We start from the raw sequence: 27,157 nt of genomic DNA on the forward strand, positions 1-27,157 counted from the left end.
ATGGGGCAGAGAATAAAAATCACGTTTGTGATTATCTGTATGGATGGAATTCGAATTTTTATTCATTGTTGATTTTTTTGGAGAATTTTTTTTTTTTGGAAAGGGAAGATCAGGAAGGGAATAGGGAATTAGTTGAGCTGTGGGGAAGACCAGCAGGGTGACAAACATGCAGATCAAGAGACGGCGAAGGATGTTCAAGCCGGCACGGAGATGAGGCTGGTAAAGACACTGTGAAGCGGATGGAGAAAATAAATAGTACACACTGGAAATCGATGGGGTATGTGCTTGGCGAGAGGTTGAAGAGACGCGGGTGTTGTTGATGCGGCATACTGTTGGATGGAAATAATGGCAGTGTAAAACAAGTTAATATAAGATGGCATCCCGAAGCAACGTCTTCAACAAGCTTCGAAAGATAGTTGAGTGGGCGTTTTAAAAAATTAAAAAATTAAAAATTAAAAATAAAAAGATAACACTAAAAAAATAAAATAAAATAAAATTAAAAAAAATAAAGTAAAAAATTAAAATAAAAAGATATAGTAAAAAAAAGAATATAGTTAAAAAAATAAAACAAAAAAATATAGTAAAAAAATAAAAATAAAAAAATGATAAAAAAAATGATCAAGAAGCCTATCCCTGGTTTAAAAAAGGCGTGAGTTGATTGTTGGTAACACATGTTTTGATTGAAACCAGGATACCGGTACAAGATGAGCCTCTCGGGACATACGAGGGGTTGCAGTGAAAGGCAATGGACACATCAAGAATGGCGATCAGTGTTGGACTGGTGTGCTGGTGGTTCTCAGGCTCGGAAGACATGAAATTGTCCGAGGTTGCAAGCAAAGAGTTTTTCCACACAAATGCGTCTTTCAGTTTCCATCCCTCGCTATGACTATCAAGTATGCTCGCTGTTGCTGTCGCCCGCCCCTTTCCCCGACCATCTCACCGCACTCATGCCCTCCCTTCACTCGTCCATCCTCCCCTTTTCCGCTGACTTCTTGATTACCTAACCTACAATAAATAGTACACAAAAAACCCTCTTGACAAAACACCGAGAGTGACAACAGAAAGAAAGCGATGCTAAGCTCTCTGTCCCTGTCATGATACAAATACTATAACAAGAAAAAATGTCTGGCGAAGCTTGCCACCGAACAATCCAGAGCACCCGAGGGTGGGCGTAGAAATATAAAATAAAAAAACAACCGAGAACCGACAGGAAAATGATCCTATATACTGGGCTTGTTCACCACCGAAGTTTGAGGGTAGTACTGTACTTTTTCGTCGTCCAATAAAAGACAAATCCCTTTTTTTTGCCCCTTTGTTGACAGAAACTCGAAAGAAAAACGCAAGAATTTTGCTCTGGTGGATGGTTTGTTGTGTTGTATAAAAGTTCACACTCATTGTTGTGAAACTTCTGGGTATCATAAACACCTCCACTTTCCCCCCCCCCAACTCTTCCTTTCTTCCTTTTTGGATTGGTTACCGCCCTGCTCATCTCGGATTACCCTCTCCTCGCGTGGGTAGTTCAAAGTCTGGATTGGAATTAAGAAGTAGATCGGCAGGGCGGGGACCGTTATTCCCAACTGGTCGCCGGGGTATCATTTGCGGCATCTCTGGTGGTGGCTGCCACCGAGGGTTGATCCCGCGCTGCGAAATAGACGTGAAGTTAGACCGCTCAGATTCGGCCGGGCTGCGGGCGCCCTGGGGAATGTCCTCGTATGAGTTAGCCAACTGTAGGGGCTGCAGAGGAGGTGTTCTTGGCCGGGGTGAATTACTAGCTGCGGGAGGCGCAGGCTCGGCGAAGCGAGGGTCCACATCCTCGTAGTACTCACTAGGGGCCGGTCTTAGCCCTGGGTTTGCTTGCTGCTGTTGTGGAGGTTGGAGGTTAGGGCCAGGACCGCCCCTGAGATCAACAGGTGGCCGGGTGGAAACAGCTGTAAGTGGTGACGGGGTCCTGACCGGATTCTGATTCCAGGCTTGCCTAGGGGGGACATATGCGGTGCTGGACAAAGAGGTTACTATGGCAAGGCCGTGGTAAGGGGTGGTGCATCGAGGAAGCAACTTACTCATCCTGGCTATATCTGCTGGCGTCGCTGACATACGTGTCATGTCTCGCCCCTGGTGATAACCTCGCCTGCTGCATGGCTAGCATACCCGCAACATCGGAATCGCTATCCCGGATTCCATATTGTCCCACGCCACGGTTGCTACCCGTCGCATCCATCTCCACGGCCTGGGTGGGAATGCCATCGTCGATTCCTGGGAGCGGTGGTGGCGACTCTGCCCTGGGAAGGCTGTCGCGGTTGTTGGGGTTGTAAGCATTGTATCCTCCAGCCGACACATTCGAGGCCGATCTGCTGACATATCCAGGCGCGGACGGCGGACCTGGTGATGGCTGCCGGGCATCATATGGGACTGGCCCGGGCCCGTATGGACCTGCTGGTGATGGTCTTCTGTCGTAAGGCCCGGGAGTTCCCCGATAGCTTGGCGGAAGAGGCCGTCCACCGCCACCACGGGGTGGCGGTGGACCATACCCACCCCTGACACTCGGCGGAGTGCCGTGACCACCACGGCCCTGCGGACCGCCATACCCCCCGCGCCCTCCTCCTGATGATGGCCCATATCCATTGTAACCACCCCTGCCGGGCCCCGGGTATCCTCCGCGACCTCTGTAGCCTCCTGGAGGACCTCCGCCTCTCCCTCTCGAATTCATCCGTTCGTAAGAGGGTGCCCTCATAAGATACCCGTCAGGACCAGGCGAGGGATCAGCATAACCTCGCGAACCCGGGGTGTTGGTCATGGACCTTTGTGCCGTGATGTCCGACGGATTAGGACCTGTATCGTTGACATAAGTGGTCGAGCCATCTGTCGCGTAGTTGTTGTTTGGGGATCGGTCAGTCGGGCTCATCGAGGTGAGCGGCACCCTCTCATCACTGCTTCGATCATCCTTCTTCTCGAATGAAGCAAATTCGGGGAGGGCGTCTGGTCTTCCGTTGGCACCGCTGAGCATCGAGACAGTAGGCTGCTGGGGTGCAGGGCTAGTGGACACAGGAGGAGCCTGTTGCAACTGCCGATTATAGTAGTTCTCTCCACTCATCTCTGCATTTTCAGCGATGCGCTGCTTCCTGGCCTTTCTGCTAACGATCGTCCTACGCATAGCACACGAAACCAGCCCGCTGATGGCAACCAAAACGGTAGCAGCCAGAACGATGTAGGACCCCCACGCCATGTGCGGCACGAAGAGGAGCACATCGACCAGGAAGCTCAAGAGGCAAACCAGGAAGGTGAAGATGCCAAAGATGAACAAGGCTAACAAGTATCGACCCGAGTGAGCCGGGCTATGCAAGTGGGCAACCACAGCCAAGACGAACATGATCAGTGTCAGAAGCGCGGCGACCGGGTGGATGACGAGAAGAGTGGTCAGGGTAGTTCGCGTCCCCGCGGGGATGTCAAAGCCATCGGCGCTGAGTTGTTCTGAATCGAGATGGTTAGCAACCGCGGTATTGCCAACAACCGTACGACATGATAACACTTACGAACATCGTAGCCGATCTCTATAGGGGTGCAGCTCCCGCCATTGCAGAAACCAAAAACTCCAAAGTCAACGCCCATCCACTGACCCAGCGGAATAGCGCTGATAATCGGAGCCGACAAAGACGAGAGGAGCAGTAGACAGAATGCCGCGAAGAGAAGCACCGACAACGGTGTCGCAGGTCGCAGCATGTTGACAGAGAGCTCCAGGCGAGAGGACCGTGAAAGTGGTGCAAGGTGAGATTGCCAGCGTCGTCAAGACGCGGCAGGTCAGAGCGAGGTTCGATTCCTCAGTTGAACCACCGAGTAGTATGAGCGGCTGAAGGGAGTGTGATGCTCAAGGATCGTGTGCGCATACGGTCGGTCAGATACATGCGAAGGAATTGGTCGAGACTGTAGCGAACGTGTGTGTGCTGTGCAGTAGCGGAGTTCGCAGTTCGTTCATCGGCCGCTCATTGTTGTCGACGATTGATTTCGGCAAAGTCCAGCAAGTCGTCGCGCGCGGCGCTTGGTGTTCCGTCCAGCAGTTTATTTTCTTCTTTTGTTGAAGAGATAGGATGGGATAGGATGGGATGGGATGGGATGGGATGGGATGGCGGCGGGGTGCTGTCGCTCTTCGATTCTCTCGAGATCCGGAGTCGAGCTAGTTCGCGATTTCCCAGCAAAGGGAATGCATTGAGATTGGCGACGACGAGTTGCACACACAGCGCGATGCGAAGCACTGGTGGTGAGGTGACGGGGGGAGCGCAATTGGAAGCGGGAAATGGGGGGTGGGAAAATCGTTAGGGGGTCGAGCCTGGGCCACTTGCCCGCTGCAAGCATGTGGGGAACAGCGAGCACGCACACCTAGCTCTTGGCTGGGGTGGCCTCGCCGTACCTCGCTTCGAGGCGCAGCTTCTGCGTAATTACCACTGAAGAATCTTCAACACACATCACGGCCATTCCACGCTTGATGCGATACACATGAGATTACGATGTACTTTGAGGTCTTCCGAGCCCTCTGGAGACTTGGAGACACCTGCTCGCCTGCATCTGATATCACTTCCCGCTCCGGAGCCCCCAAGAAGGACCAACCTGGGGCCCTCCTCATCAATGTCGTCAGTGCATGGACTGGTCTAATCCGCGCGGTGGTTGACAACCACTCCACAACAGTCAATGTCTGTGTATCTTTACACGGTGCAAGGGTGACGGGACGTCAAACTCAGCCAGTGAGTGAGTGGCCTGCGGTATGAGCAGCCTACAGCCGCCGGAATCATGATCCGCTCTTCCTCAGGTCCCCACCTCGTCCGCCGGGTCTCACTCTGTCGTCCCGAGAAAAGCAGAAGTAGACTCGGAGCACTGCTTCCTTGACCCCTATTTTTCTCCAAGAACCCTCACCCGCAGCGAGCCCGTCAGTCTGGCTCTGGCGAGTGGCTGGTTCATTCCATATTCTCAGGTCTACAGGTTCCCGTGGCTTTGGGTTGCGCGAACTGGATCAGGAAGGTCATTCCCGTGAGTTGCTGGATCTGGCTACAGGCACATGGCACGCTTCTGCAGGACCGCCGACGCAATAAAAACCTCGCTTTGCATGGTGGTTCGGAGCACACAGTCATGAAATGCAAGAATACCGGGACGACGCAATCATTGGACGAGACGCCTCACTAACTGACGCAGCTCGAGTCTCACAACCAGGCTTTTCAGGGAGCCGAACAAAGCCCGTGATGGCAACAAAAGGCCACCGCCAGCTCAGCAGGAGAGAGCAGGCGAGTAAGGATATGAGCATCGAGTTGACGTTTGGCTCAGACGGCGCCAAAATCAAAAAATCAAACATGGGAGTCATGGTCAAGACGAGGCCTCGTCTGTGGCCGTAACCTCACGCAAGAGGAACGTCACGGCGACGAGCCTTTATCAGTCGTTGGTGTCGCGGCCAATTTCCGGCATTCTCTCTCCCTCCTCGCTCATTTCTCCTTGTCTCCCACACTCGTTCGCCATTTTTGCAGTCAGGGTTGCAATCCGCTACGGCTGTTGGCCCTGATTTGGCTACACAGTTTTAAAACTGGATGTTACGTCGGGATTCCATGAACAATCCGTGATGGCTTCTGGACCCCAAAGGACTGCTGTATCAAGCTTCACCAAGCTTCGTCAGGCAGCCTTCACCAACCGCAAACACTGTCGCATTGTTTTCAACCCCATGGTCCGCCACCTTGTGAACCCGGTCTGGCACCCAGAGAGGGCGAGGGAGAGGTTGTCGCCAGTTTGTTAGGGGATACCTCCGCCCTCACTAATTCTGGGCAGCCTTATTGGTACCGCGTCATCTTAGTTTCAGAACAAGCTTCATGGCAGGTCCACACATCCACATCTCAGATGCAGATAGCTCCACATACGGATCCCTGCTGTTTTGATATCCCCAGATCTTCTCTTTCAACCGGAGGTATCAAGGGGCTGTTGTTTACAGCCGCTCATGTATGTTTAACTACCCTGTTGCAAACTGGTGGGTGAGGTATCGTCAAGGTCAAACACGGCCGCAGAACCTAGCTAGCTCCGCGACAGGCCCACATAGAATAGAGAAGACTTGCGACTTGGCCAGTCATGATGATCCTTAGTTTTGCAGAGCCTTATATACAATGTCAGGAACAAAAGAATTAATACTGTGAGTCAGCAAGACGTATAATGACTATTAATCTATAACCCTTTCCAATAAAAATAAAGCTTTTTACCCATTTTTTAAGCCTATGAACTATCTGTTAAAGCTCATCAATTGTTTTTTAGAACATGTTAATTATTTTAAGGCTTATCATTAAAGTTCAACTATCATCAAAGTTCGAGTATCATCGACATCAGAAACATCCATCATCATTGAGCAGGTGCCGTAGTGCTTTCTCAAGACCAAAGACTGCCAGAGATAACTGTCGGCACCTGCTAGGTAACCCCGATCGGCGTCGGAGACATTACAGATAACACGGGGGCAAAGTGGTCGGAGGAGGCGGCAAAAAGCGGGCCAAGCTCGATCGGCATCGGAGGGACTTGAGAGCTTGGCCTTGCTCGCTTGTCAGTCGTCATCGACAAATCTCACAAACAACCTCACCCGGTCTCGACACCTTTTTTAGCTCGACAGCTCTATAAACAACACAATGAATGGCGCAGCTGGTGGCTTCAATATCTGAGAACTAAACCACAGAAAAGAAATCATCCTATTTCTCGCCAGCGCGCCCAGCGCATCATGTGGCGCCATGGCCTCGCCGGCAGCACAGCCGGCAGCCGCCTCCATCTGTCCGCCACCATCACGAGAACAAGAACGACAACAACCTCAGCTCAGACACTGCGCTTGCCACGCCCTTGGCGAACAATCGTCACCTCACCATCACATCGCCGACCCCTCCACCCCTCATCCGGTCCCTTCGAGCCCCTCCGACCCCCCTCCCCCTCCTCGCTCGGCGCTCCCCGGGCCGCGAGATCGTACCCCCGGGCCGAAAAATACCTCCGCCGCCTCCTCGTCATCTCTGCGCTCCTCGGCGCCGGCTATCTAGTAGACTCCCAAATCTACGCCTCCGGCATAGCCCGCTCCCTCCGCACCTTTGGCACCGGCCTCCTAGTAGCAGCCGACTACAAGCTCAACTTCCGGCCTCACCCCATCCCTATAATCGGCTCCAAATCCGGCATCCCCGAGCTCCACCGCCGCAGCGCGGAGCGCATGTCCGACTTGCTACGGCACAATGGCGGGCTGTACCTCAAGATCGGGCAGGCAATCGCCATGCAGAGTGCTGTCTTGCCGCCGGAGTTCCAGAAGATGTTCGCGAGGATGTTTGATGATGCGCCGCAGGATGAGTGGGAGCTGGTGGAGAAGGTGATTAGGGATGATTTTGGGGGCAGGTCGGTAGAGGAGGTTTTTGGGGTGGATTTCACGGGGCGGGATGAGAGCAAAGGTGTTATGGAGAAGACTGCGAGGGCGAGCGCGAGTGTGGCGCAGGTTCATTGGGCGAGGTTGCCGGATGGGAGGGAGGTGGCGGTCAAAATTCAGAAGCCCGAGATTGAGAGGCAGATTGGGTGGGATCTGTGGGCTTTCAAGTGAGTTCTTTGCTGTTTTTGGATAGCGGTGGTGCTGACGGCCGGTTGGTAGGGTCGTGATGAGGGTATACACCTGGTGGTTCGACCTGCCAATGTACTCCATGGTCCCCTTTGTCAGCGAGCGACTGAAACTCGAAACCGACTTTGAAAACGAAGCGCGCAACTCGGAAGTCATGCGCGAGCTCATCAACGACGAGCCCGCTCTCAGAGGAAGAGTTTACATCCCCCCGGTATACCCCGAACTGTCCTCCAAGCGTGTCCTCACGACCGAATGGATCGAGGGCGTCCGGTTCAACGACAAGTCCGACCTCACCCGCCCCTGGCGAGGCGGTCACGGGAACTACTCCCCAGGCGTCCACGGCGAGCAGCTCCCTTCTCCAGACATGCCCTCCCTCCGCGCCGCCCTCCGCCAGAACCCGGACCGGCAACGGCTCAAACCCGAGCGCAGCTCCTGGCGCGGACCCAACCTCACCGGCGGGCTAGGCGTCTCCCCCAAGGACGTAATGACCACCATCGTTGATCTATTCTCGGCCCAAATTTTCAAGTTCGGCGTCGTCCACTGCGACCCTCACCCAGGCAACATGTTTGTCCGCCGGCTCCCCAACGGAAAGCCAGAGCTGGTCCTCATCGATCACGGGTTATACGTCTACATGTCTGACCAGTTCAGGCACGACTACGCCTCCTTCTGGAAGGCCCTCATGACGTTTGACAACGCCAAGATCGTCCAGATCGCATCGGGTTGGGGGGTGAAAGGCGCGGAGATGTTTGCCTCGGCCACACTGATGCGGCCGTACGAAGGAGGCGAAAACAAGGTTCAGAAGGAGTTCCTCAAGGCCATGAAGGCCAGGTCGCCGAGCGAGAGGAATTACGAGATGCAGAGGAGGATGAAACAGGGAATAAGGGACATGCTCGCCGACGAGGAGAAGTGGCCGAAGGAGTTGATCTTTATCAGCAGAAACATGAGGATTGTGCAAGCCAACAACGCCAACATGGGGAGCCCCGTGAACAGGATCAAGATCATGGGGGTCTGGGCCAGCAGGAGTCTGTGGCAGGATAAAGGGTTGGGGTGGAGGGAGAGGGTGGGAAATGCGTGGAGGCATTTGCTTTTCAAAGGGGTTTTGTGGGCGAGCGATGCCGTCTGGTGGTTCTTTCGGGTGAAGCAGCTGCTGGGGAGGGGAGGGGGGATGGAGGACGAGGTGGAGGTGAAGATGAGGGAGATGGCGAGGGAGATGGGGATTGAGTTGCAGCATGATGTTTTTGCGGGGTGAGAGGTTGGGGTTCTGGGGAATAAGGAACAGGAAAGGGAACACGGAACTGAAGGCTAAGAAGGCCGTGCATCATATGAACAGCAGGAAGACAGATACAGGGCCAGGCATCAGGTGGGGTGGTGCATTTGGTGTGTTATCATGAAGCCAGAAACTGATACCCCCTTTTGGCGTCTGGGAAGGAGACTTGTAGCAAGGAAGCAGGGAGGCCGCCAGGTTATTCAGTTGTGATGGGAGTCACAAAAGACAGAACTAGGTATGTATGATATACATGAGAGAGGATGTAGAGCGTGCATCGCATCGCATGGCATGGCATCGCATCGCATCGCGTCCACACTTCCGACGGGCCTGCCTCTTTCCGTGATTTGATCTCTTGGTTCGAGGCTTTGGCCACTATTTAATTTCCCCACCTATGCAAACACTGTCTGTGTTCACGACGCTGCGAGACAGATTGGATCTATGCGGAGAGACCAGGTCATCTGGATGTAGGGGTTTGGAAATGGAGGCCCGAAAGGCTTGTCGTCGGAACTACAGAGTAAACGATACTGTCTGAGGCGGTCGGTTCGTCCGTCGTTGCTAGAAGGCCAGAAACGAAACACACTAGCTACAGATTTGCTGTTCTGTAGGGCTCGAGCAGAGTGGAAACACGGTCCATCTCAATCTCATTCTCCATCCATGGCCGTTTGGACACTTTGGCAGTTTTTGACAGCTGGCCTGTGACGTCGGTCCACTTGAGCTATCACTCAAGTCTCGTGAGATAGAGCTTGCAACTTTTATTTGCTGGCAGCTACTAAAGAGTTTCATGTGTCCACGGTCATCCATTACACTCTCTTATCTCTCGAGCACGTATACCTCTGAACAGAGTCATCAACCGTTGGACCACAACAGACCGAACACCCAAATCTAGCTTAGCGTCCAGCCCCATGACCCTCCAATGTAGAAAGAGTGGGTCGGTTTATGCTGTCTAAGTCTGAAACACACCAAATCCCGATCTCACCTCTTCTCCACAATCCGGATCCTGCCCCGTTCAGGGCTGTCCTGGCTTTTTGGAGCATGCATTGCAGTTTTGTCGGCGTCCAAGAGATGGGGAAGATTGGGGGATTGCAGCTCCTCTTCCGGAACTCTCACCTCTTGATATGAAGTGATCATGCAGTCTGGCGTAAGCAATATCGCAAAACCCAGCTGTCAGCTTTGTGCCTCGGTCACGTCCTTCGAGAAAGAAAAAAAAAGGGAAAAAAAAAGACCACCGCTAGTAGGACACGGACATCTCGTCTGGGGGGGAGGGTCGGAGTTGGGGCGGACCGTTTCTCTCTTCACGTGGCTTGTGGAACTCGTTTCTTTCCTTCTTCCAGGCCGTGCCCTCTATCAGAATATCGACGGTTGTGTGACAGCAAAAAGCATGCTGTCTGAACGGGTTGTTGCATGGGCTGATCAGCGGTGATGCGTAGGCGCCCTTGGTTGTGTATCGTCGAGAAGCAAGAATCGGTCAGAGGCCTTGGATCTGAAGACTGGTTGATGAAGAAACGGAACGCGCATGGAAGCATGTTGGGTGTGATTCCGGACATGTGATTGGCTGCTTCGACTTGCGACCTCAGCCATTTAGACCCTGCAGTTTAAAGGAGGCGAGGTGTTGCTTTGATATTTCCCATTGTCGGCGTTCTGTTGGATTGTCATCAAAGATTGTCCAAGAGGTAGCGAAAAGGCTAGGTGACATTTAGCGATCGTCTAATGTCTGTCGACGGCATGGACGAGATGATGGGGGTCAGATATAGGGCGGGGTGCAGCGTCATGGCCGTCCGGTCTCTTGCCCGGATGAGACATGCAGGAAAGGGGTTCATCCAGGACCTTTGGTGAGAGCAGCGAACTGATCATCTGAATACTCGGCAATGACCTTCGAATGGTCCTTTCGAACTGCGCAGGTCCGAACCAAGCGTGTTTAGGTGGCAGCAGGTTTCCAGTGTGGCCGGGTCCATCTGTTTTAGCTGCCCCCCCCCCACCCCCCCTGCTCTTATTTGCAGTACCGCGGGTGCAGGTACCATCAGCCAATCTCTTCCATCATCGGACTTTTTTTTTTTCTCTTTGCGCGCTCCTGATGAACAGGTGCCGTCCTCTTCTTCTTTCCAACGCCCCTCGGTTTCCCTAGAAGGACCGTTCGCTGCATCACATTCGTCCCACGAGTCCTGGAAGGCTGTTTATCGCCCGACTTGTTGTCTTCGACCGCTTCACACCTTTTTGTTTGCCTCCCCCGCCGTTTGTATCTGTACACTCGGCTTGTCGTTCCTTTTTACGCGTGAGCAAGTCTCCACTACCGACCTACCATATCCAAGCGCGTGCCGCCGAGCACTTGTGTCCCCGTGAGAGTTGTGGCCGCTGTATCGCCACCGAAGCCCCGGGTTTTGATAGAGGGTTGGTGTGTAAGTCTGAGTTCAACTTAAAACGTCATATCATATCAGGTGGGACTGGTCGGGTTTGAGAAACGGATGCGCCGTCAGGCTGTTTGCGACAAGTGGAGGGGGACGAGGAGCAGGGTGTTGCTAGGAAGCTGTTCCTAGCGACAACCTATCCACCATCAACCACATGAAGAGCATCGTCGCAATCAAATCGCGGGGTAACAAGTGGTGGTTCCACTGGCGCATAGATACGCGCAGCAGTTGGGAACTGTCGATTCGGAACTGTCAATTGGGAGCTGTCAGTTGGGAGCTGTCAGTTGGGGAACCGAAGATGTGAACAAGAACGTGTGAATGTGTTTTGATGCTGACAGGCTCCTCGCCAGAAGCTCTGCAAACCTTCCCCCAGGGACATCGAGTGTTTGTTACCCACCCACCACCGCACGCTCCCGAAACGCCCTTGCCTCTTTTTGCGACTTCCCTCAGGATCACCACCTGACACTTTGACTTTTATAAGACAGAGTCACGGTGATCGACAACCAAACCAAAGCTACTAGTAGCAGGAGCCCTTGACACGCCGCCAGCGAAACTGTGTTTTGCACTACCTTCGATTCTTACCGTCCTCTTTTATCAACGCCGTCGACGCCGGTTGCGACCCCAGTCAGCTTTGCGACCTGCTTTTCCAAAGGTTAGCCGCCACTCGAGACAGAGTTTGCTTGCTCGCCCCTCCCCCGTTCAAGTTCCAAGCTGATCCGTCCCCATCTACGCCAGGCGTTCCGTCAGAAGCTAATTCTGCGAGCTCGACCGTGTCCCGGCCCTCGGTAGGTCTTGTCTGCACACACAGACCAGAGCCTCACAGCTCGAGAGCAGCTGTGGCTTGCAACGTCCGGCCCGTTGTGCTGCTTCCCCCAGCAGCGGACTGGCGAGATAACATTGACTCCCGTCCTCTTTGAAGGAGGCCAATGTCCCATCCCATTCGTCGCTCTAGCCTCGGTGGAATGTTGTTGCGTCGCAGCAAGAGCGCCGACTTGAAGAAGCAGCAGAAGCTGGCCCGGGAGCAGGAGCTCCAGCGCCAGCGTGATGCTGTTTCCAAGTCCCCGCCACGCCTGCCGGTCTTGTACAATGGGGCCCCTGCGCCTCAGTTAGGTCTCGGTGGTGAGGCCCGCCCCGACTCGATCGCTATCGTTTCTGGCAGAGCCGGGTATGCTCCTGCTCCCTCGGCCGGCCCCCCCGCCGACGCCGCTGCTTTCGCTACTCCTGCCCCACGCCCTTCCGTGGAGCCAGCTCGCTCGAACTTCAGCATCCCCCCTCCTCCTATTCCCAACGGTGGCTTCGACCCTTACGCTGGCACTGGGAGCATGGCACATCGCGGTCGCTACAGTTATGCCAGCAGCGCCATGAGTACCATCAACAGCCCCAGAAGAGTCAGGAGGAGGAAAGATCCTACTCCTTTCAAGTAAGTATCGCTTCCGCGTAAATCCCAGCTCGTCAGAGTCCAGCATGATTAACCCGAGCTCCCTCGTAGCATTCTCGTCATTGGTACCTCCAATTCCGGCAAGTCATCGTTTCTCGAGTTCCTCAAGGCCGCACTTGCTCTCCCGGCCAAGAAGCGCTCCAAAAGCACCATCGAACACGAAGAGATCCCCAAGCCACCGCCGTCCGGGAACTTCATTCCCCATTACTTGGAGACCGAAATCGACAATGAGCGTATTGGTTTGACCCTGTGGGACTCGGAAGGGCTGGAGAAGAATGTGGTGGACTTGCAGCTCCGAGAGATGTCGGGCTTCCTCGAGAGCAAATTCGAGGAGACGTTTGCCGAGGAGATGAAGGTTGTGAGAGCCCCTGGTGTACAAGATACCCACATTCATGCCGTCTTCCTGGTCCTCGACCCGGCACGACTCGACCGGAATGTCGCCGCGGCCAAGGCAGCCGGTGCCAACGGTCACGTCAACGGCGGCAAGCATTTTCCCCATGCACGCATCTTGGGCAGCCTTGACGAGGACCTCGATCTCCAGGTGCTCCGAACTCTTCAGGGCAAGACCGCTGTCATTCCAGTCATTGCCAAAGCCGACACCATCACAACCAAGCACATGAATGTGCTTAAGAGGTCGGTCTGGGACAGTCTCAAGAAAGCCAATCTCGATCCCCTGGAGGCTCTGGGCTTGGATGCCGATGACGACGAGTCAACTCCTGATTCGAGCAAGATTCTTGAGGAAGACGAGGATGAAGAAGAGCATCCATCATCGAACAGCGAGGCTGAGGGAAGCACGGACGGCCAAAGCCTACCTATTCAGGGACAGAGCCCGTTTCCCAATTCCAAGAGGCTCTCCAATGGCTCTGTCCGCCGAAGCAAGACAGAAGACACCCTAAAGGACGACGAAGTGCCCTTCTTCCCCATGTCGATAATCAGTCCTGACATCTACGAACCCGAAGTGGTCGGACGCCAGTTCCCATGGGGCTTTGCCGACCCATACAATGAGGAACACTGCGACTTTGTTCGTCTGAAGGAGGCTGTGTTCAGCGAGTGGCGCGGCGAACTTCGCGAGCTCAGCAGGGAACAATGGTACGAGGGCTGGAGAACCAGTAGGCTCAAACAACGAGATGGGGCGAAGCTTCGCAGATAGAGTTGACGTTGACCAGCCCTGGTTTCGGATCGACCACTCCGATTTTCCCGACGCCAGGGATGTCGATTTCTTCCCCTCTCACCGGACCCTAACCCTTTGGGTTCCGGTATGAGCACCACACGCCAGAGTGGCTTTGCACGACATTGCGCGCCGTTACCAAAGAACTGCGCCTTTTCCTTTCCCTCATCGCCAGGGTAGCATCCCTCCTGTCTTCCCGTTCCTCGGGGTTGGGTCATAGGTCCCTTTTCGGCTGTTTACGACTTCCATCTCTAACGATATTTCCAACGCGCACAGAATGCAGTATGTGGACCGTCAAGTATGAGTAGCCTCCGGATATGGGGTTCGTTGTTTGGCAATCGTTTCGGTGGCATGGTTTGCGGGCTCTGGGGACCGTTGGGCTTACCAGTTAGGGACCTTACCCTATCCTGCCTTCTCTTTTCTTTTCTTTCCTTTTTGTACACAAGGACTGTTTATCTTCATATGGCCGGACACAAAATACCCATTTTTTACTCTTCTGACAAAGATCCGATAGCTCGTATGGGCAGCCAAGAGGAGGCGCAAGTCGGAACAAAAAGGCGAAAGGAGGCTTGGTTCAATTAGCCCTGATTTCCTCTTCATTTTCACTTGTCCCCTTCCTTGTGTTACTTGTCTTCTTCTGTCTACTGAGCTCTGGAATACCACTGTTTTTCTACTCATGATCGCCCCTGTGTCGTACTGTTTATGCTGTTTATGCTCTCTCTCTCTCTCTCTCTCTCTCTCTCTGTGTGTGTGTATGTGGTGATTCAAGGGGTCCAAAAACTGCTTTCAACAATCAACGTAATATGGTGCACCTACTACCACCTCATCACGTTGATCAACCGTCCCCTCATGTGCTCTCGAGCTTTTATATGACGTTCAGGGGCTTTTGTTGGGGGTAGTGACAGTCGGTATAGTAAATAAATAACTGACACGAAGTTGAGAGGCAAAGATTAGGTGAGGGCCTGCACGGGAGGGGTTAGTTGGGTCCATCGAGCCCGAGTGTTCTGGGTGTTTGAAACTTGCTTTGGTTTTTTTTAATTTTTTTTTTTTTTTTTTTACTTTCTTCATGTGCGAGATTTACAGAGGATAGAGTAAGCGCGCAGCTTATTGGAAAATGTCGTGTTTTTTTTTCGTGATGACATGGTGCTTCGTGGTAAGAAATGTGTAATACATCGGCAACAGACATTGCGTTCTTGTCTACCTACTCGCATCTCTCTATAGGGGCAGTGACATGAATAAAACATTCACACACAAACATCACAGAAGTAGAATTCGGCATAATACAAGTCCAATTAAGATAGTCCCGGCTGGTATCAAGACGAACCAGAAATATCAACTACCAACAGGATTTACAAAGTTCCGCTCATAATGATCATCGAATACAAACATGATACACACTCCAGGATGTCGACGAAATCAACATCCCACTCTCCTGTTGCCTTCCCAAACTCCACCGAGCTATCCCTGACCCCATCCCTTCACCACTAAACCCCCATTTGTTAATGTTCCGTGTTCTCCAAAAACGACCAGAACCCCCTTGCCAAGTATTTCCAGCCCAAAAAATGCAACGCCAACTTGTCAGTGGTCACCCATCCCCAGAATGAAATATTCATCTGCCTGTTTGTTGCTATCCTCCCTTTTTTCGCCTTACTTCCTGCCGATTTCCCAAAAAGCCATGCATGCCTGAAAGAGATTCCAAATGTTGGAAGAAAATGCAAAGAAGCAATAAAACCGCAAAACTGCAAAAGAACAGCACAAAAAGCAACCCATCACTCCCCATGGACCCTGCCCCATAATGAACCAAAGACCTGTTGACCATTGCTGAATATCGTGATAGAAGAATGACTCAGTATCCGAGTTTTCGGGTGGGCTTGGCAACTTTCTTCTTCTTGGGTGCCTCCATCCTAGGATCGTCAAAGAAGCTGTTGTTGCCCTCGGGCGAGTGGTCAAACAGCGACTCGTCTGGCTCTGCAAACTGTGGATGCCAGCCATTTGACGGGCAAGCCGACCTTCCGGATTCCCGATACTTCAGGAGAGCATCATAGGTCCTGTCCAACAGAGGCTTCGCATACTCATTGCTGTCCATCTTGGTGGTGTCCTCGTTGTCGAGCTTGCGAGAAACAGCTTTGTCGATGGCGTTCCGGCGTCGCTCACGCTCGGCACCGATGGCTCCAATTGGTCTCTGCACGCGGCCATTCGTTGAATCATGTATCTGCTGGTCCTGTTTGTCCAACTGATTTTGTGTCTGCTTTTGCGCTTCTTGGTCCAAAGGGGAAAATTTTGAAGGCACCGCCGGACGAGGGGTGTACTGCCCATCATAGTTGGACGGGAAGCCTGCTGGAAAGTACTCCATTGCCTTTTCGGGAGGAAGAGTATCGTGCACAGGGCCTTTCTTTGGGTCCTGGTCACTTGGTCGAAATGGGGTGCTCGAAGAAGATCGCCGCAAGTCGGGGGAGGCGCGCGACTGCTGGGCAGTTGAACCGTAATTCCCAGACAAATTGTGCTGAAGCAGCTGGCTCGGATGCTCTGCATCATGCCCCCTGATGTCTCCATCACGGAGAGCCATGTAGTTGACGCCAGCCTGAAAAGGCTGTCTGATGATGGAAGGTTTAGTCTGGTGCCCGATTGGAAAGAGGGGACGGGCCGCGGAAGTTTCGTTTTGGCTTTCCAAACGGCCGATGCGCGCAGAAGAGGTTGTTGGATCAAAACCATTCCGCTTGAACTGACGCACGCCTGGAGGCCCTGCCGTCAGTGGCCGAGGGGGTCCGGATGAAGCAGTGGAAGGAAGACCAGCAGGGTTGACTGTGGACCTATCTCTTCCAAATCCAATGTCAGACGTGGTAGAAGATAGAGGAGACGGAATCTCAGAACGACTGAGCAAAATGTTAGCTGGTCGAGCTCTCGCAAGTGCTTTTTGAGCAGCCTTCTGCATTGGATTGGGATAGGATGCAAGATTGGTGAGACTCTTGACCGTCATCTTTGACGATATTAGGGTGTCCTTGGATGCAACACCATCCTCATCGTCCAATACCGAAGGAGCTGTAGGAGGAGGAGGAGGAGGTGAAGGAGGAGGAGGTGGAGGAGGAGGAGGAAGATTTTCTGACCGAAATTGAGGAGGCATCGTCATAGCGAGGTACTCCTGTTCGTTGATGGGGCTGAGGGCACGATCGTAATTCTGCTGGAGAGGCGTATACTGCTTCAGCACGGCGGCCGTAGTAGGCGGAGACGGAGGTGATTTCTCCTTCAGAAGGGCCCTCAAGGGATCTGTGAAGTCGAACGGGTCTCCTAAAGGGGACTCCGGAGGTTGGGGGAATCTCCTAGTTCTTGGCCGTCTGGTGGGCGCCTGAATGGGGGCTGCTGCGCTGGGGTTGTAAATGGAACCCACCGTGGTGTAGGTTGGTTGCTTCTTGGCTTCCACGTCTGCAGCTGCGGTCATGGAGATCTTGGAACACGATGAAGCTACATCCATTGAGACGGTGAGTATTTTGGCAATCAAGCTGCAGAAAAGCGGATCCAGAGCGAGAGGGTGTGAATGTGATGGGTGATGAACGAGCTCGAAGGTGGATCAGATGTGGTTTCGAGAGCACCAGTTTTCAAATCGAACGAATTTCTTTTTCTCTCGGGGGATGAAATGATTATCGAACTGTACGGAAGAGTCGAAGATTGAAGAATGATGAGTGGGAATTGAGACTGGGGAGTGAGAGGGTGACGCGTGGATAAGTGCTGGTGTCGAGATGGCGAGGAGAAGAATGGAGGTTGGACATACCGCTGCCACGGGGCCTGTATGTGAACCCTCTGTTGTTACCTCCTGCAAAAGAATTCATCGAGTTGTAGGCGTGGTCTCGGAACATGTTTTCTCTTTCGCTGGCAAAGCGAGGCAGCTGCTCTTTCCGGCAGGTGAGGTGGTGGGAACGGTGAAGGGGCTGTTGGAAGGCGCGCGGTGTCGTGGAGCTCCACGAAAGATTCGCACGATTTGCCGTCCGAAAGGTAGTGGGGGAAACGGCGCCAGCTCTCGAAAACTGGAACCGTTGTCCTGTGTGGCTTGACCTGCAAGCAGAGCAGCACTTTCCACAACAGTCCCGGGGGGCGCTGGGAGTTGGAAGAAGGTGGCCGGCGGAGCTGCTGGTGAGTCTCTCCTGCCTGGGTTTGGGTTGCTCTTTCCCGGGCTGGCGGGATTGTACTTTCCACACCGGTCAGGATCTCAAGGTTTAGACGAAAAGGGAAGGAAGGTGTATCGCAACATGTGGCAGCCTGCGACTTCTGACAGTCACGCTCTTTCCCGATCGCAATATACTAGGCACGTGAGACTTTAGGAACCTTCAGGATCACGACATCACTTTTGGAACTCCGCAATGAGGAAATGGATAAGGTAATTTCAGATATGGCCAGCCTTCTGGAGTCTTTGGCAAGAGCCGCTCATTTCGACTTCCCCAGAGAAAGTGAGAACAGCCCCAAGAAATATCAGCAAAATCTCCGACATTATCCACACCCCTTCAACGGTTTGGCCATCTGAATTTATTCTCCCCCACCAGTCGTTCAAGCACGAGTGCCGAATGATTACTATTATTCATTATTCAAGAATCGCGGTGAAGATGTGGTCACTTCATGGATGTCAGAAGAATATCAAGGCACACCAACGGTGATAAAATTCCTACTTCGCCCGCAATGTTTTGGCCACCGATGAAGACCTTCGATCGCAGTACTGAAGAGACAAAAGCACAACGCACACAGCAGCAAAGCCCGGATACAGAAGCAAAAAAAAAAAAAAAACAGTTCATGTCCCATGATACCATACATAGTCATTCCCGCACGTGAGAGCGCAATCCCAATTCCATACCCAGAACACAGATATCCGTCATGAAGCCCGTCGTTATTATCCCCGTATCTTGATCCCCCCCATATGTCCTGGACTTCCTTCTCTCCAATAACCCTAACCCCCCATCACAACCTACTACTGCTCATCCTCCTCCTCGATAACCCCCGGCGTAGCCCTCTCCCGTCTCCTCTTCGGCCTCCTCATCCGATTACTGCTGATCTGACTGGCCGAATCATCCGGCGCCAGCTCGCTCATCTCATCAGCCCCCCACTCGCTATCCGCCCCATCGACGCTCTCGTCATCCGCCCACCCAGGCCGATCATACACCCCGCTCGACCCGGACAGCGGCAGGACGTCAATCCCCCTCATCCCCAGACCTCCCCGTCGCTGCTGCAAGCTCATGCTGAGCGCCGCGCCCCTTCTCCTCAGCGCATCCCTGACACCCATAGCCTGCTCGTGGAGCTTCTCGAATGCGTCCTCGAGCGCTTCCATTCCGTTGAAGATCTCTCTTTCCAGTTCCGCTAGACACGCAATCTCGGTTTCTTCGTCATGAGTGATGGATGCTCTGTTGGAGGGATAAGAAGACGACGCAGCCGAAACACCGCTGATGAAGGAAGCTGGCGTCGGGCCGCGGGAGAAGCCGCCAAAGGGAGTGGCATTCCTTGACATTGGCCCGCCAACCCCGCCGAAAGGGGTAGTCGTTCTCGACATGCCGCCGCGAACACCCGGGCTCATCAGGCGGGAGGGCATGTTGCTCGCCGGTGTCGTTAGGCGAGAAGGGCCTTCGCCAAAGGGGATACCGTCATCCTCGGCGCCAGACCACAAGAACCCATCAAATCGTCCCGAGATCAGAATCTCCCACTCCGAGGAGGTGATTTCCGAAATGGTCACCAAGAGATCGTGCCAGCAGCCTGGGTTGCGGACGAGGTATACCGCTGCCTCGGCGTCACGCGGGGCCACCGGGAGACGGTAAAGTCTCTGAAGAGACAAGCCAGCCTTGACAACAAAATCATTTCTTGACTTGCGCGCCGGTGTCGGCGCACGGTTCGCGGGCTGGAGCTCCCTAGAGCCAGTAAGAAAGGCGTTGAAGTAGGGCCTTTCATCCGTGTCTAGGTTGGTGAGAATCGCAAAACTCAAGGTCTCATCATCGACTTCGGTCGGGGGAGGGGCGGGCGTCTTTTCGCAATTGACCATCCACTTATCAACCGCCATCTTGACCCGTTGCGTCTGGCGCAGGTAATGCTCTCTGAACTCCTCGGCAATGTCGGGGTCCATCTTTACCGGCGACGACGGACGAGGGGGGACGTCAGCCAATTCTTCCACGGCCTTGCCCGCAAGCATCGAGAAGTCAAAGGGTGGCCACGGCGGTAGCTCAACCCGTCCACTGACACGCTCGAGCACCTCTCCCCAGCCGAGTCCTCTGTTGACCTCATCAGACCTCTCGCACATGACGCAGTTGCACCCATGCGGAGGCAGATCCCTGTTGAAAACATTCTCCAGCCGGTCCAACAGGCGACGGGCCACTGTTCTGTGTCCCGTGGCGACAGCGACCGAGCCACTGCCGTTGATTACCGTCTGGTACTGGTTGAGGAGGTTGAAGAACGGCGCGAAGAGCGTCTCGGCACCTTGAAGGGGTGGGTTGGAGGGTCGCGTGCCATTTTGCCGTGGCAGTACCGAAAGAAACTGCCTTGGTACTGGCTGCGGGAGACCACCATTCTGCATGAGATAGTCAACCCTCGGAACATCCTGAGGATCGATAGACGCCGGCGGTGGAGGCGGGGGAGGGGGTGGAGGAACGGCACCGGTGGGATGGATCGCCGGAGTCGCCGAAGGGGTAGGCAGATCGGAGGTGCTGTAGTGGTTATTGTCATGAACATCAGAGGTGGCATAGTGGTTGACGTCAGAAGTAGCATAATGATCCTTCCCGCCGGGCAACACGGGCGGTGGCGGCGGAGGAAAGTTCTGTGTATGCAATGGGGTCTTGGGAGAAGAATCAACCGCAGACTCGGGGGATGAGTCGGTCTCAACCCGAGGCCTGGTCGATTGAGTTCGTCTAGGGAGGACTTGTGTGGCATCCGAATCCACAGTCGAAGGATTCGTGATTTCTGAACCCTCCATCTTGGACTGTCTTGTAGACGGAGCTGCTCGCAACACGAATGTGGCCTGGCTGGAAGCCCTCGACAGCTTCGACTTTGACTCGTGCTTCGAAGCCGCTCTCGACACATACGAGTTTCTCGACCCTGGCCTGTCATCTTCCTGCTGCGAAGATGGAGTGCCGGACCTCTTCTTTGGGTCTGACAGGTCTGTCTCGGGCGGTGAAGGGGGTCTATCGTCCTGACGCGACTGTTGTCTGGTCGACTTTTGTCGGGTAATCCCAGGCGAGTTTGTTGACTTGGACCGCTTCATCTCGCTGCTACCGAGATCGGTGGGCTCGGGAGTGGGGGGGTCCGTCCGTCTAGCCGGAGTCGAGACATCCTCTTTGCTGTACAGAGCCTCCTTGCTGTAATTCTTGTTGACTGAAGGGTACGGAAAGCTCACCCGCTCACCCAACCCTCTCGCCAACTCGGGCACCAGCTCAGTCATTGAGCCGGCAGCCGCCGACTTGCTACCGGGCTCGTCCTTGTCCATATCTCCTCTTGACCGGCGCTGACGGTGGGAATGCGATCGCGAAGTGTAAAGCAAGCCCTCGCTGTCGGTGGGCCTCTTGGAGGATCTCGTCGAGTGGTGCCGGCGGTGCGTCGACGACGAGAGCGACGAATCCTTGTCCTCTCTGTACCGATCCCTTTCGCCGTCCCGATCTCTGTCCCTCTCCCTCTCCCTCTCCCTCTCCCTCTCCCGGTCTCTATCCCGCTCCTTATCTCTGTATCTCGACTTGTCCCTCGGCGCCCTCTCCCGATCTACATCCCTTTCTCTGTCGCGCTCGCGGTAGTCTCGATCTCGGTCACGGTCTCTGTCTCTCTCTCTGTCTCGATCTCGGTCTTTTCGCTCCGAAGTCGTCCTGGAGGATCTGTGTCTCTTCACCGAGTCGCGCGATACAGGCTCTTCAGTTGCGACGGAGCCCTCGCCTTCCCAGTCTTTAGTGGATGGCATTCTGAACCATGTCAGGTTTTACAGCCCAAACAGCCCGCCCTGAGCCAGCGGGAGGCTGCGGCTGCAATACTAGGGGGGGGGGTTAATCCGTGGTGGTGGAGGGTTGCAATCTGCACGACAGGACTTCCGCACAGTGTCGGGTGTCGGTTGCGGGAGTAGTGGAGGCAAGGTGATACTCGGCACCTCCTCGAGGACGTTGTGGGAGGGTGTCGTGGTTGGTTGCGGCGCAGATACGGTCCGCAGGAAGCAGGGCGCCGCGGCGGCTGCGGCTGTGGTGCTTGATTTGAACTCTTTGGTCGTCGGGCCCAGTTCAACCAACCGGTGTTTCGATCGGTGTGCGGTGCGGTGCGGTGCGACTTGCAAGATGGGTGAAAGTCGCGGTGGTGGTAATTTTCCCCTGTTGACGTCGAAGCGAGAGAAGAGAAAGAGAGAACAAAGCCGTGAGACCTTCTTTTGCAGAAACGACAGGACTCAACTCAGACCAAAACTAGCGTGCAGTTCCAGGTAGAGAGAATCACGCCCAAGCGATTCGATTTTCCAGTGCTCCCAGAAGAAGGCACACGCAGGGCCATTGGTTGCTCGATGCTGCTCCCGTTGTGATTCGATAGCGTCCTGGACAGTGCGCGCACGGTGTTGTTCCTGGCAAGGTTGGGCTTCAACCAGCGCATCGAGTTTCAGATGGCAGGGCAGGTGAGAAGAAGGCAGCAGCACCCATCGGATGACATCACAGTGTGTCTAGCCCCGTCACTCGGTGAATTTCCACGGTGTGATGTGTCTGGCTGCGGGGACTTTGCAACGTTCAAAATCCACCTTCACCACCATCCACACTTTCCATGTCTTTTTTGATATTGGAAATGTATGCTCCCGAACACAGCATGAAGCGCACAGCATGTGATCATCACGGACTACGTCTCACAGTCACTGTCCCCCTATTCTCAGCAGCAGCAGCAAACAATCTGGCCTTCTCAAGAGCACACTGACCTCATCCAAAAGATCGGTGAGAGAAGTGTCTCCGCCCACCAACCACCTTTTTCCCATTTATTACCCACCCCGTCTCCATCTGTAGCTCTTCTGAGACAGAGTTCGCAAGACTCTTGTTCTCGAAGTCAAGAACCCCGTGTCGGAATGCAATGGCGAAGCTAAGAATAACTTCCATCGGTGCATTCTCCAAGCATTAGCGCTCCTCCCGCATTGGCAGGAAACCCAATGACACTGCTGACAAAAACAATAGCCGCCAGCTGGATAGACAATCACATAAGTCACACCATCCATCCCGCATCACCAGACACACAGTTGTGAGGTGTTGAGTCATATTTGATCCTCTTCGCAGCTGTAAACTCATTTGTAACAGCCAAGAGACTTTGAACTATTTCATAGCTCAAGTTCCGGGCATCACAGACATCATCCATTCAGTAATTAACTGTCTTGAGGCCACAACCCTAAGCCAGCACCTCAAACATCTTCAACATTCACCGAGCCTCTCAACCAGTTGTGTTGTGGTATTGTTTATCATTTGTCCCTATATTCCCTACATAACCCTTTTACCTTCCCTTAACCCTTTCAAAAACACAGAAACCAAAAAAAACAACCAAAAAAAAAAACAACAAAAAAAACAAAAAAAAACAAAAAAAAACAAAAAACAAAAAGGAAAATAAAAATAAAAAAGGAACCATCTATCATGACACATTTCGCTCTTTCCCCGTTACTCGACCCATTTTTAAAACCTATCCAACAACCCAGCGCCCTCCAGTTGCAAAATAATCTGGTGCACAATCCCCCTAACGCTCTGCTTCTGCAAATCAACCACCAAGTCCGCCTTCTCGGGCGCCTCATAGGGGTCATCCACGCCAGTGAAACCCTTGATCTCGCCCGCCCTCGCCTTGGCGTAGATCCCCCTCTTGTCCGTCTTCTCGCAGTACTCGAGCGGAGTGGCGACGTGCACGAGGTAGAAGTCACCATACTTCTCCACCAGCTCCCGGGCGTGCTTGCGAGCCTGCTCGAAGGGGGCGATGGGGGCAGCAATGACGGCCGCGCCTGACCTGGTAAGTTCGGAGGCGACAAAGGCAATGCGGGCAATGTTCTTGTCGCGGTCTTCCCTGCTGAAGCCGAGCTCGGAAGAGAGCTCGGAGCGGACGGTTTCGCCGAGGAGAAGGGAGACAGACCGCCCACCCTGCTGGTTGAGAGTCACCTGCAGCGCGCGGGCAATCTGGTCCTTGCCCGAGTTTTGGTAGCCGGTAAGGAAGACCGTGAAACCCTGCTGGGAACGGGGAGGGTGCGACTCCCTGAGGACCTTGACGACCTCGGGGTACGAGAACCACTCGGGGATTTCCCTTCCACTGCGGAGTCTGGAGCGGAGCTCGGTGCCGGAGATGTTGAGGGTGCGGACGCCCTTGGAGATCTGGTCGACGGGGGCGTACTCGTCGCTGTCGGGGAGGTAGGTCATCATCTGGAAGGGGACGACCTCGATGCCGAGCTCGTCGCGGTACTTTTCGACGGCGTACTGGGCGTCGTAGGGGCCGTAGAAGTCGACCCCCTTGGAGTTCTTGCCGGGGCCGGCGTGGTCACGGCCGACGATGAAGTGCGTGGCGCCGTGGTTCTTGCGGATGATGGCGTGCCAGATGGCCTCGCGGGGGCCGCCCATGCGCATGGCGAGGGGGAGGAGGCCGAGGACGGCCATGCCGTTGGGGTATCTGGGGAGGAGGGCCTTGTAGACACGGACACGGGTGAAGTGGTCGATGTCGCCGGGCTTGGTGAGGCCGACGACGGGGTGGATGAGGACGTTGGCGTGGTGAGAGCGGGCGGCGCGGACGGTGAGTTCCCTGTGGGCGCGGTGCATCGGGTTACGGGTCTGGAAAGCGACAACCTTGGCCCAGCCGAGCTTGTCGAAGTGAGCGCGGAGCTCAGCAGGAGTGTCTTTTTTCACACCATGTCAGCACGTTTTTCCCCTCCTTTTCTTGCTCCATCTTGTCAACTCACATCTCAACTCGACAAAGTCATAATGCTGCAGCTTGTTGATAGCCTCAAGCTTTCCACCGACATAAAACTCCTTGGCGGTGTTGTAAAGGTACTGAATAGCAGGATGCTCCTCATCACCGCCGAAAACCTCCTTAGCCTCGAGCTCCCTATCTTTTATTAGCCACCAGATCAACCCCCGACATCACCCCCCCTTTCCTGACCGGAACTCACTTATTAGGCTTGTAAACATCCTCCACCGTCAAGATGGCCAAGTTCCTATCATCTCTGAAATCCCGCAGCGTGATCCGCGCCCCGGGCGCAATCTTGACCTCGTCAATCGTCGCTTGGTCAACATCAAGAGTGATCGGCATGGAGAACAGCGCGCCGTCGGCCAGACGGTTGTCTTTTACGACGCCATTGTAGTCTTTCTCGGTCATGAAGCCTATTTCCCGCCATCATCTCATCTCATCAGCTTTCGTTTTGTTCCCCATGTTTGTTCATCCCCCATTTTTGCAACGCGCTGCCTGCCTGCCGGGTAAGGCATGGTGGCTGTAGAAAATGGTGTAATTGAGCCCCACCATCCCACCTTCCCCCCCTTCTACCATTCACCATCACCACCATATTTTTTGGCAAGCCATTGAGTGCTGAAAAGTGAACATAACGTACCCTCAAGAGGAGAGAAACCACCCGTCAAGATCAACTCCAAATCGCACAACTGCCTCTCGCTCAGCAGCAGCGCGGGGAGCGTCTCGGCCTCGGCCGAGAGCTCGGCGTGTCTGGGGGCATCGCGGGCGATGAGGTCCTTGAGGACGCCGCCGTGGGGTGTGTTGGCCATTGTGGAAGAGTGTGGTGTTGCTGTGAAAGAAGAATCGGGGTATCTCAAAAGGAAAAGGAAAAATCAAAAGAAGAGGTTTGAAGAAAAGGAGAGGGAGAAAGAGAAGTTGGAAAGCGAGAAGTGGGTTGGAGGTGGGTTGTATAAGTTAGTTTCTCACGTTCAGGTACACGGGTACCTCGACGGGTGGGCAGGTACCGGTCGTCGTCAGGGTATCGGATGGCGTGTGTGTGTATGTAATAAAGAGACGTTCTCTTGCTGCGGTAGCGGAGGTTCCTTTTTTCGGATCAAGATGTTACTAATCCGCTGGACCCTTATGGAAAATGCTGTCTGAACAAGCCGTTTTCTCGGTGGAATTTAAATATGGGGGCGGTCTATATATTTCCCTTCCCCATCCCATCCATCTCCTTACGTCCGTCCATGTCTCCGCGGGGCACGTTCTCTCGGAAACAAATCTCTCTCTTTCCAAAGAGGCGATATCAGCGAGACATACCTCATCCATGTGTCTGCCCAGTCTCATCAGTCATAAAGCTGGGGAAGAAAGGTTGGGATACGATGGCTTCATCCAGATGTCGCAACCTACACCCTCAATGATTGAACCATTGACACTCTGTAAAGCCCGCAGGAACCCTGAATGTATCAAAACATCAAATAAGGTCAACCCCTCCCCCCACTTTGACGTGCAACGCGGGGGAGGGGGGAGGGGCTAATATGTCCTCTTTCATGCCTGCCTTTCGTAGCTGGCTGGTCTTGAATAGCCTCACTTCATTGTCATCCAGACATGCAACTTGCAAACCTCCCCGCCCCTACCCTCGTCCTCCACATCACCCCTTCTTCCCAATCGCAATTGGCCTCAAATCCCATTCTACAACTTCTCAATCATCGTCCTCCCCAATCCAAACAGTCTCCAGGCTCCCGGGTACACACCCCTCCATCTCGAAGACCCACAACCCATCAATCAACCCGCAAGTCGCACCTTTTAGCTCGGATGACGTGCTCACCCATTGTTCACACGCAAAGTGGGGCCCTTCACTCACACACCCACTGCCACCCCCTCCGGACCTGAATCTGTCAAATCCAAGGGCATCCCGACTCCCGTAACGGCGGTTGTCGGTGGCTGTCGGTTTACGAGTCCGTTACCGGTCTCAATTGCTGAAAAAAACCCCGCCAAGTGATGTCGTCAAGAACGTGGGAAATTCCGATCTGGAAAACGTGATCGCTTTTTCGAGGCCTTTGGATGACAGGGCTGCCAGTGGATGCATATGGATAGTCCTTGGCATTTAACCCCATCTGTTGCTGGGTCAGAGCCATCAGCCGAGAGGGTTAGGGTTGCTATTGCTGAGCCCCTTTTTAACCCCTGAGACACACCCATGGCTGGCACCGCTCTCTCACAGATAAATAAGCATAGATGAATGGTCACCACCCGTGTATTAATCTAACCGATCAAGCTTTTCCTCGACTCCAACATTGCCTCCTGCAAATACATAACAAAAGAAAGAATTAGACATGTTGTGGGCTCAGACCTGGCATTGCCAGAAATGCGTCAAAAAGTGAAAAAAAAATAAAAAAAATATATGTGCAACATCGTTCGATATTGTCAA

General features: G+C 53.8%; 6 protein-coding genes across 6 annotated transcripts; 2 read left to right on the plus strand and 4 right to left on the minus strand.

Moving 5' to 3' along the window:
• Positions 1 to 1,485: 1,485 nt before the first annotated feature.
• PODANS_1_20220 (uncharacterized protein) lies at positions 1,486 to 3,717 on the minus strand (the record flags this gene model as incomplete). Its single annotated transcript, XM_001907451.1, has 3 exons — positions 1,486 to 2,012; positions 2,149 to 3,458; positions 3,530 to 3,717. The coding sequence occupies 3 exons, from the start codon at positions 3,715 to 3,717 to the stop codon at positions 1,486 to 1,488; spliced, it is 2,025 nt and encodes a 674-aa protein (XP_001907486.1).
• Positions 3,718 to 6,724: 3,007 nt separating this feature from the next.
• Positions 6,725 to 8,837, plus strand: PODANS_1_20230 (uncharacterized protein; the record flags this gene model as incomplete). The annotated part of the gene is made up of 2 exons (XM_001907452.1): positions 6,725 to 7,569; positions 7,634 to 8,837. 2 exons carry the CDS (start codon positions 6,725 to 6,727, stop codon positions 8,835 to 8,837), a joined length of 2,049 nt encoding a protein of 682 aa, XP_001907487.1.
• A 3,346-nt stretch (positions 8,838 to 12,183) lies between these two features.
• PODANS_1_20240 (uncharacterized protein) lies at positions 12,184 to 13,845 on the plus strand (the record flags this gene model as incomplete). Its single annotated transcript, XM_001907453.1, has 2 exons — positions 12,184 to 12,677; positions 12,747 to 13,845. The coding sequence occupies 2 exons, from the start codon at positions 12,184 to 12,186 to the stop codon at positions 13,843 to 13,845; spliced, it is 1,593 nt and encodes a 530-aa protein (XP_001907488.1).
• A 1,864-nt stretch (positions 13,846 to 15,709) lies between these two features.
• On the minus strand, positions 15,710 to 17,332 carry PODANS_1_20250 (uncharacterized protein; the record flags this gene model as incomplete). Its single annotated transcript, XM_001907454.1, has 1 exon — positions 15,710 to 17,332. One exon carries the CDS (start codon positions 17,330 to 17,332, stop codon positions 15,710 to 15,712), a length of 1,623 nt encoding a protein of 540 aa, XP_001907489.1.
• A 1,482-nt stretch (positions 17,333 to 18,814) lies between these two features.
• Positions 18,815 to 21,769, minus strand: PODANS_1_20260 (uncharacterized protein; the record flags this gene model as incomplete). Its single annotated transcript, XM_001907455.1, has 1 exon — positions 18,815 to 21,769. One exon carries the CDS (start codon positions 21,767 to 21,769, stop codon positions 18,815 to 18,817), a length of 2,955 nt encoding a protein of 984 aa, XP_001907490.1.
• A 1,717-nt stretch (positions 21,770 to 23,486) lies between these two features.
• PODANS_1_20270 (uncharacterized protein) lies at positions 23,487 to 25,559 on the minus strand (the record flags this gene model as incomplete). The annotated part of the gene is made up of 4 exons (XM_001907456.1): positions 23,487 to 24,682; positions 24,746 to 24,881; positions 24,973 to 25,166; positions 25,334 to 25,559. The coding sequence occupies 4 exons, from the start codon at positions 25,557 to 25,559 to the stop codon at positions 23,487 to 23,489; spliced, it is 1,752 nt and encodes a 583-aa protein (XP_001907491.1).
• Positions 25,560 to 27,157: the final 1,598 nt, after the last annotated feature.

Source organism: Podospora anserina, chromosome 1 (genome assembly GCF_000226545.1).
Source record: "Podospora anserina S mat+ genomic DNA chromosome 1, supercontig 4".
Lineage (NCBI taxonomy): Eukaryota > Fungi > Ascomycota > Sordariomycetes > Sordariales > Podosporaceae > Podospora > Podospora anserina.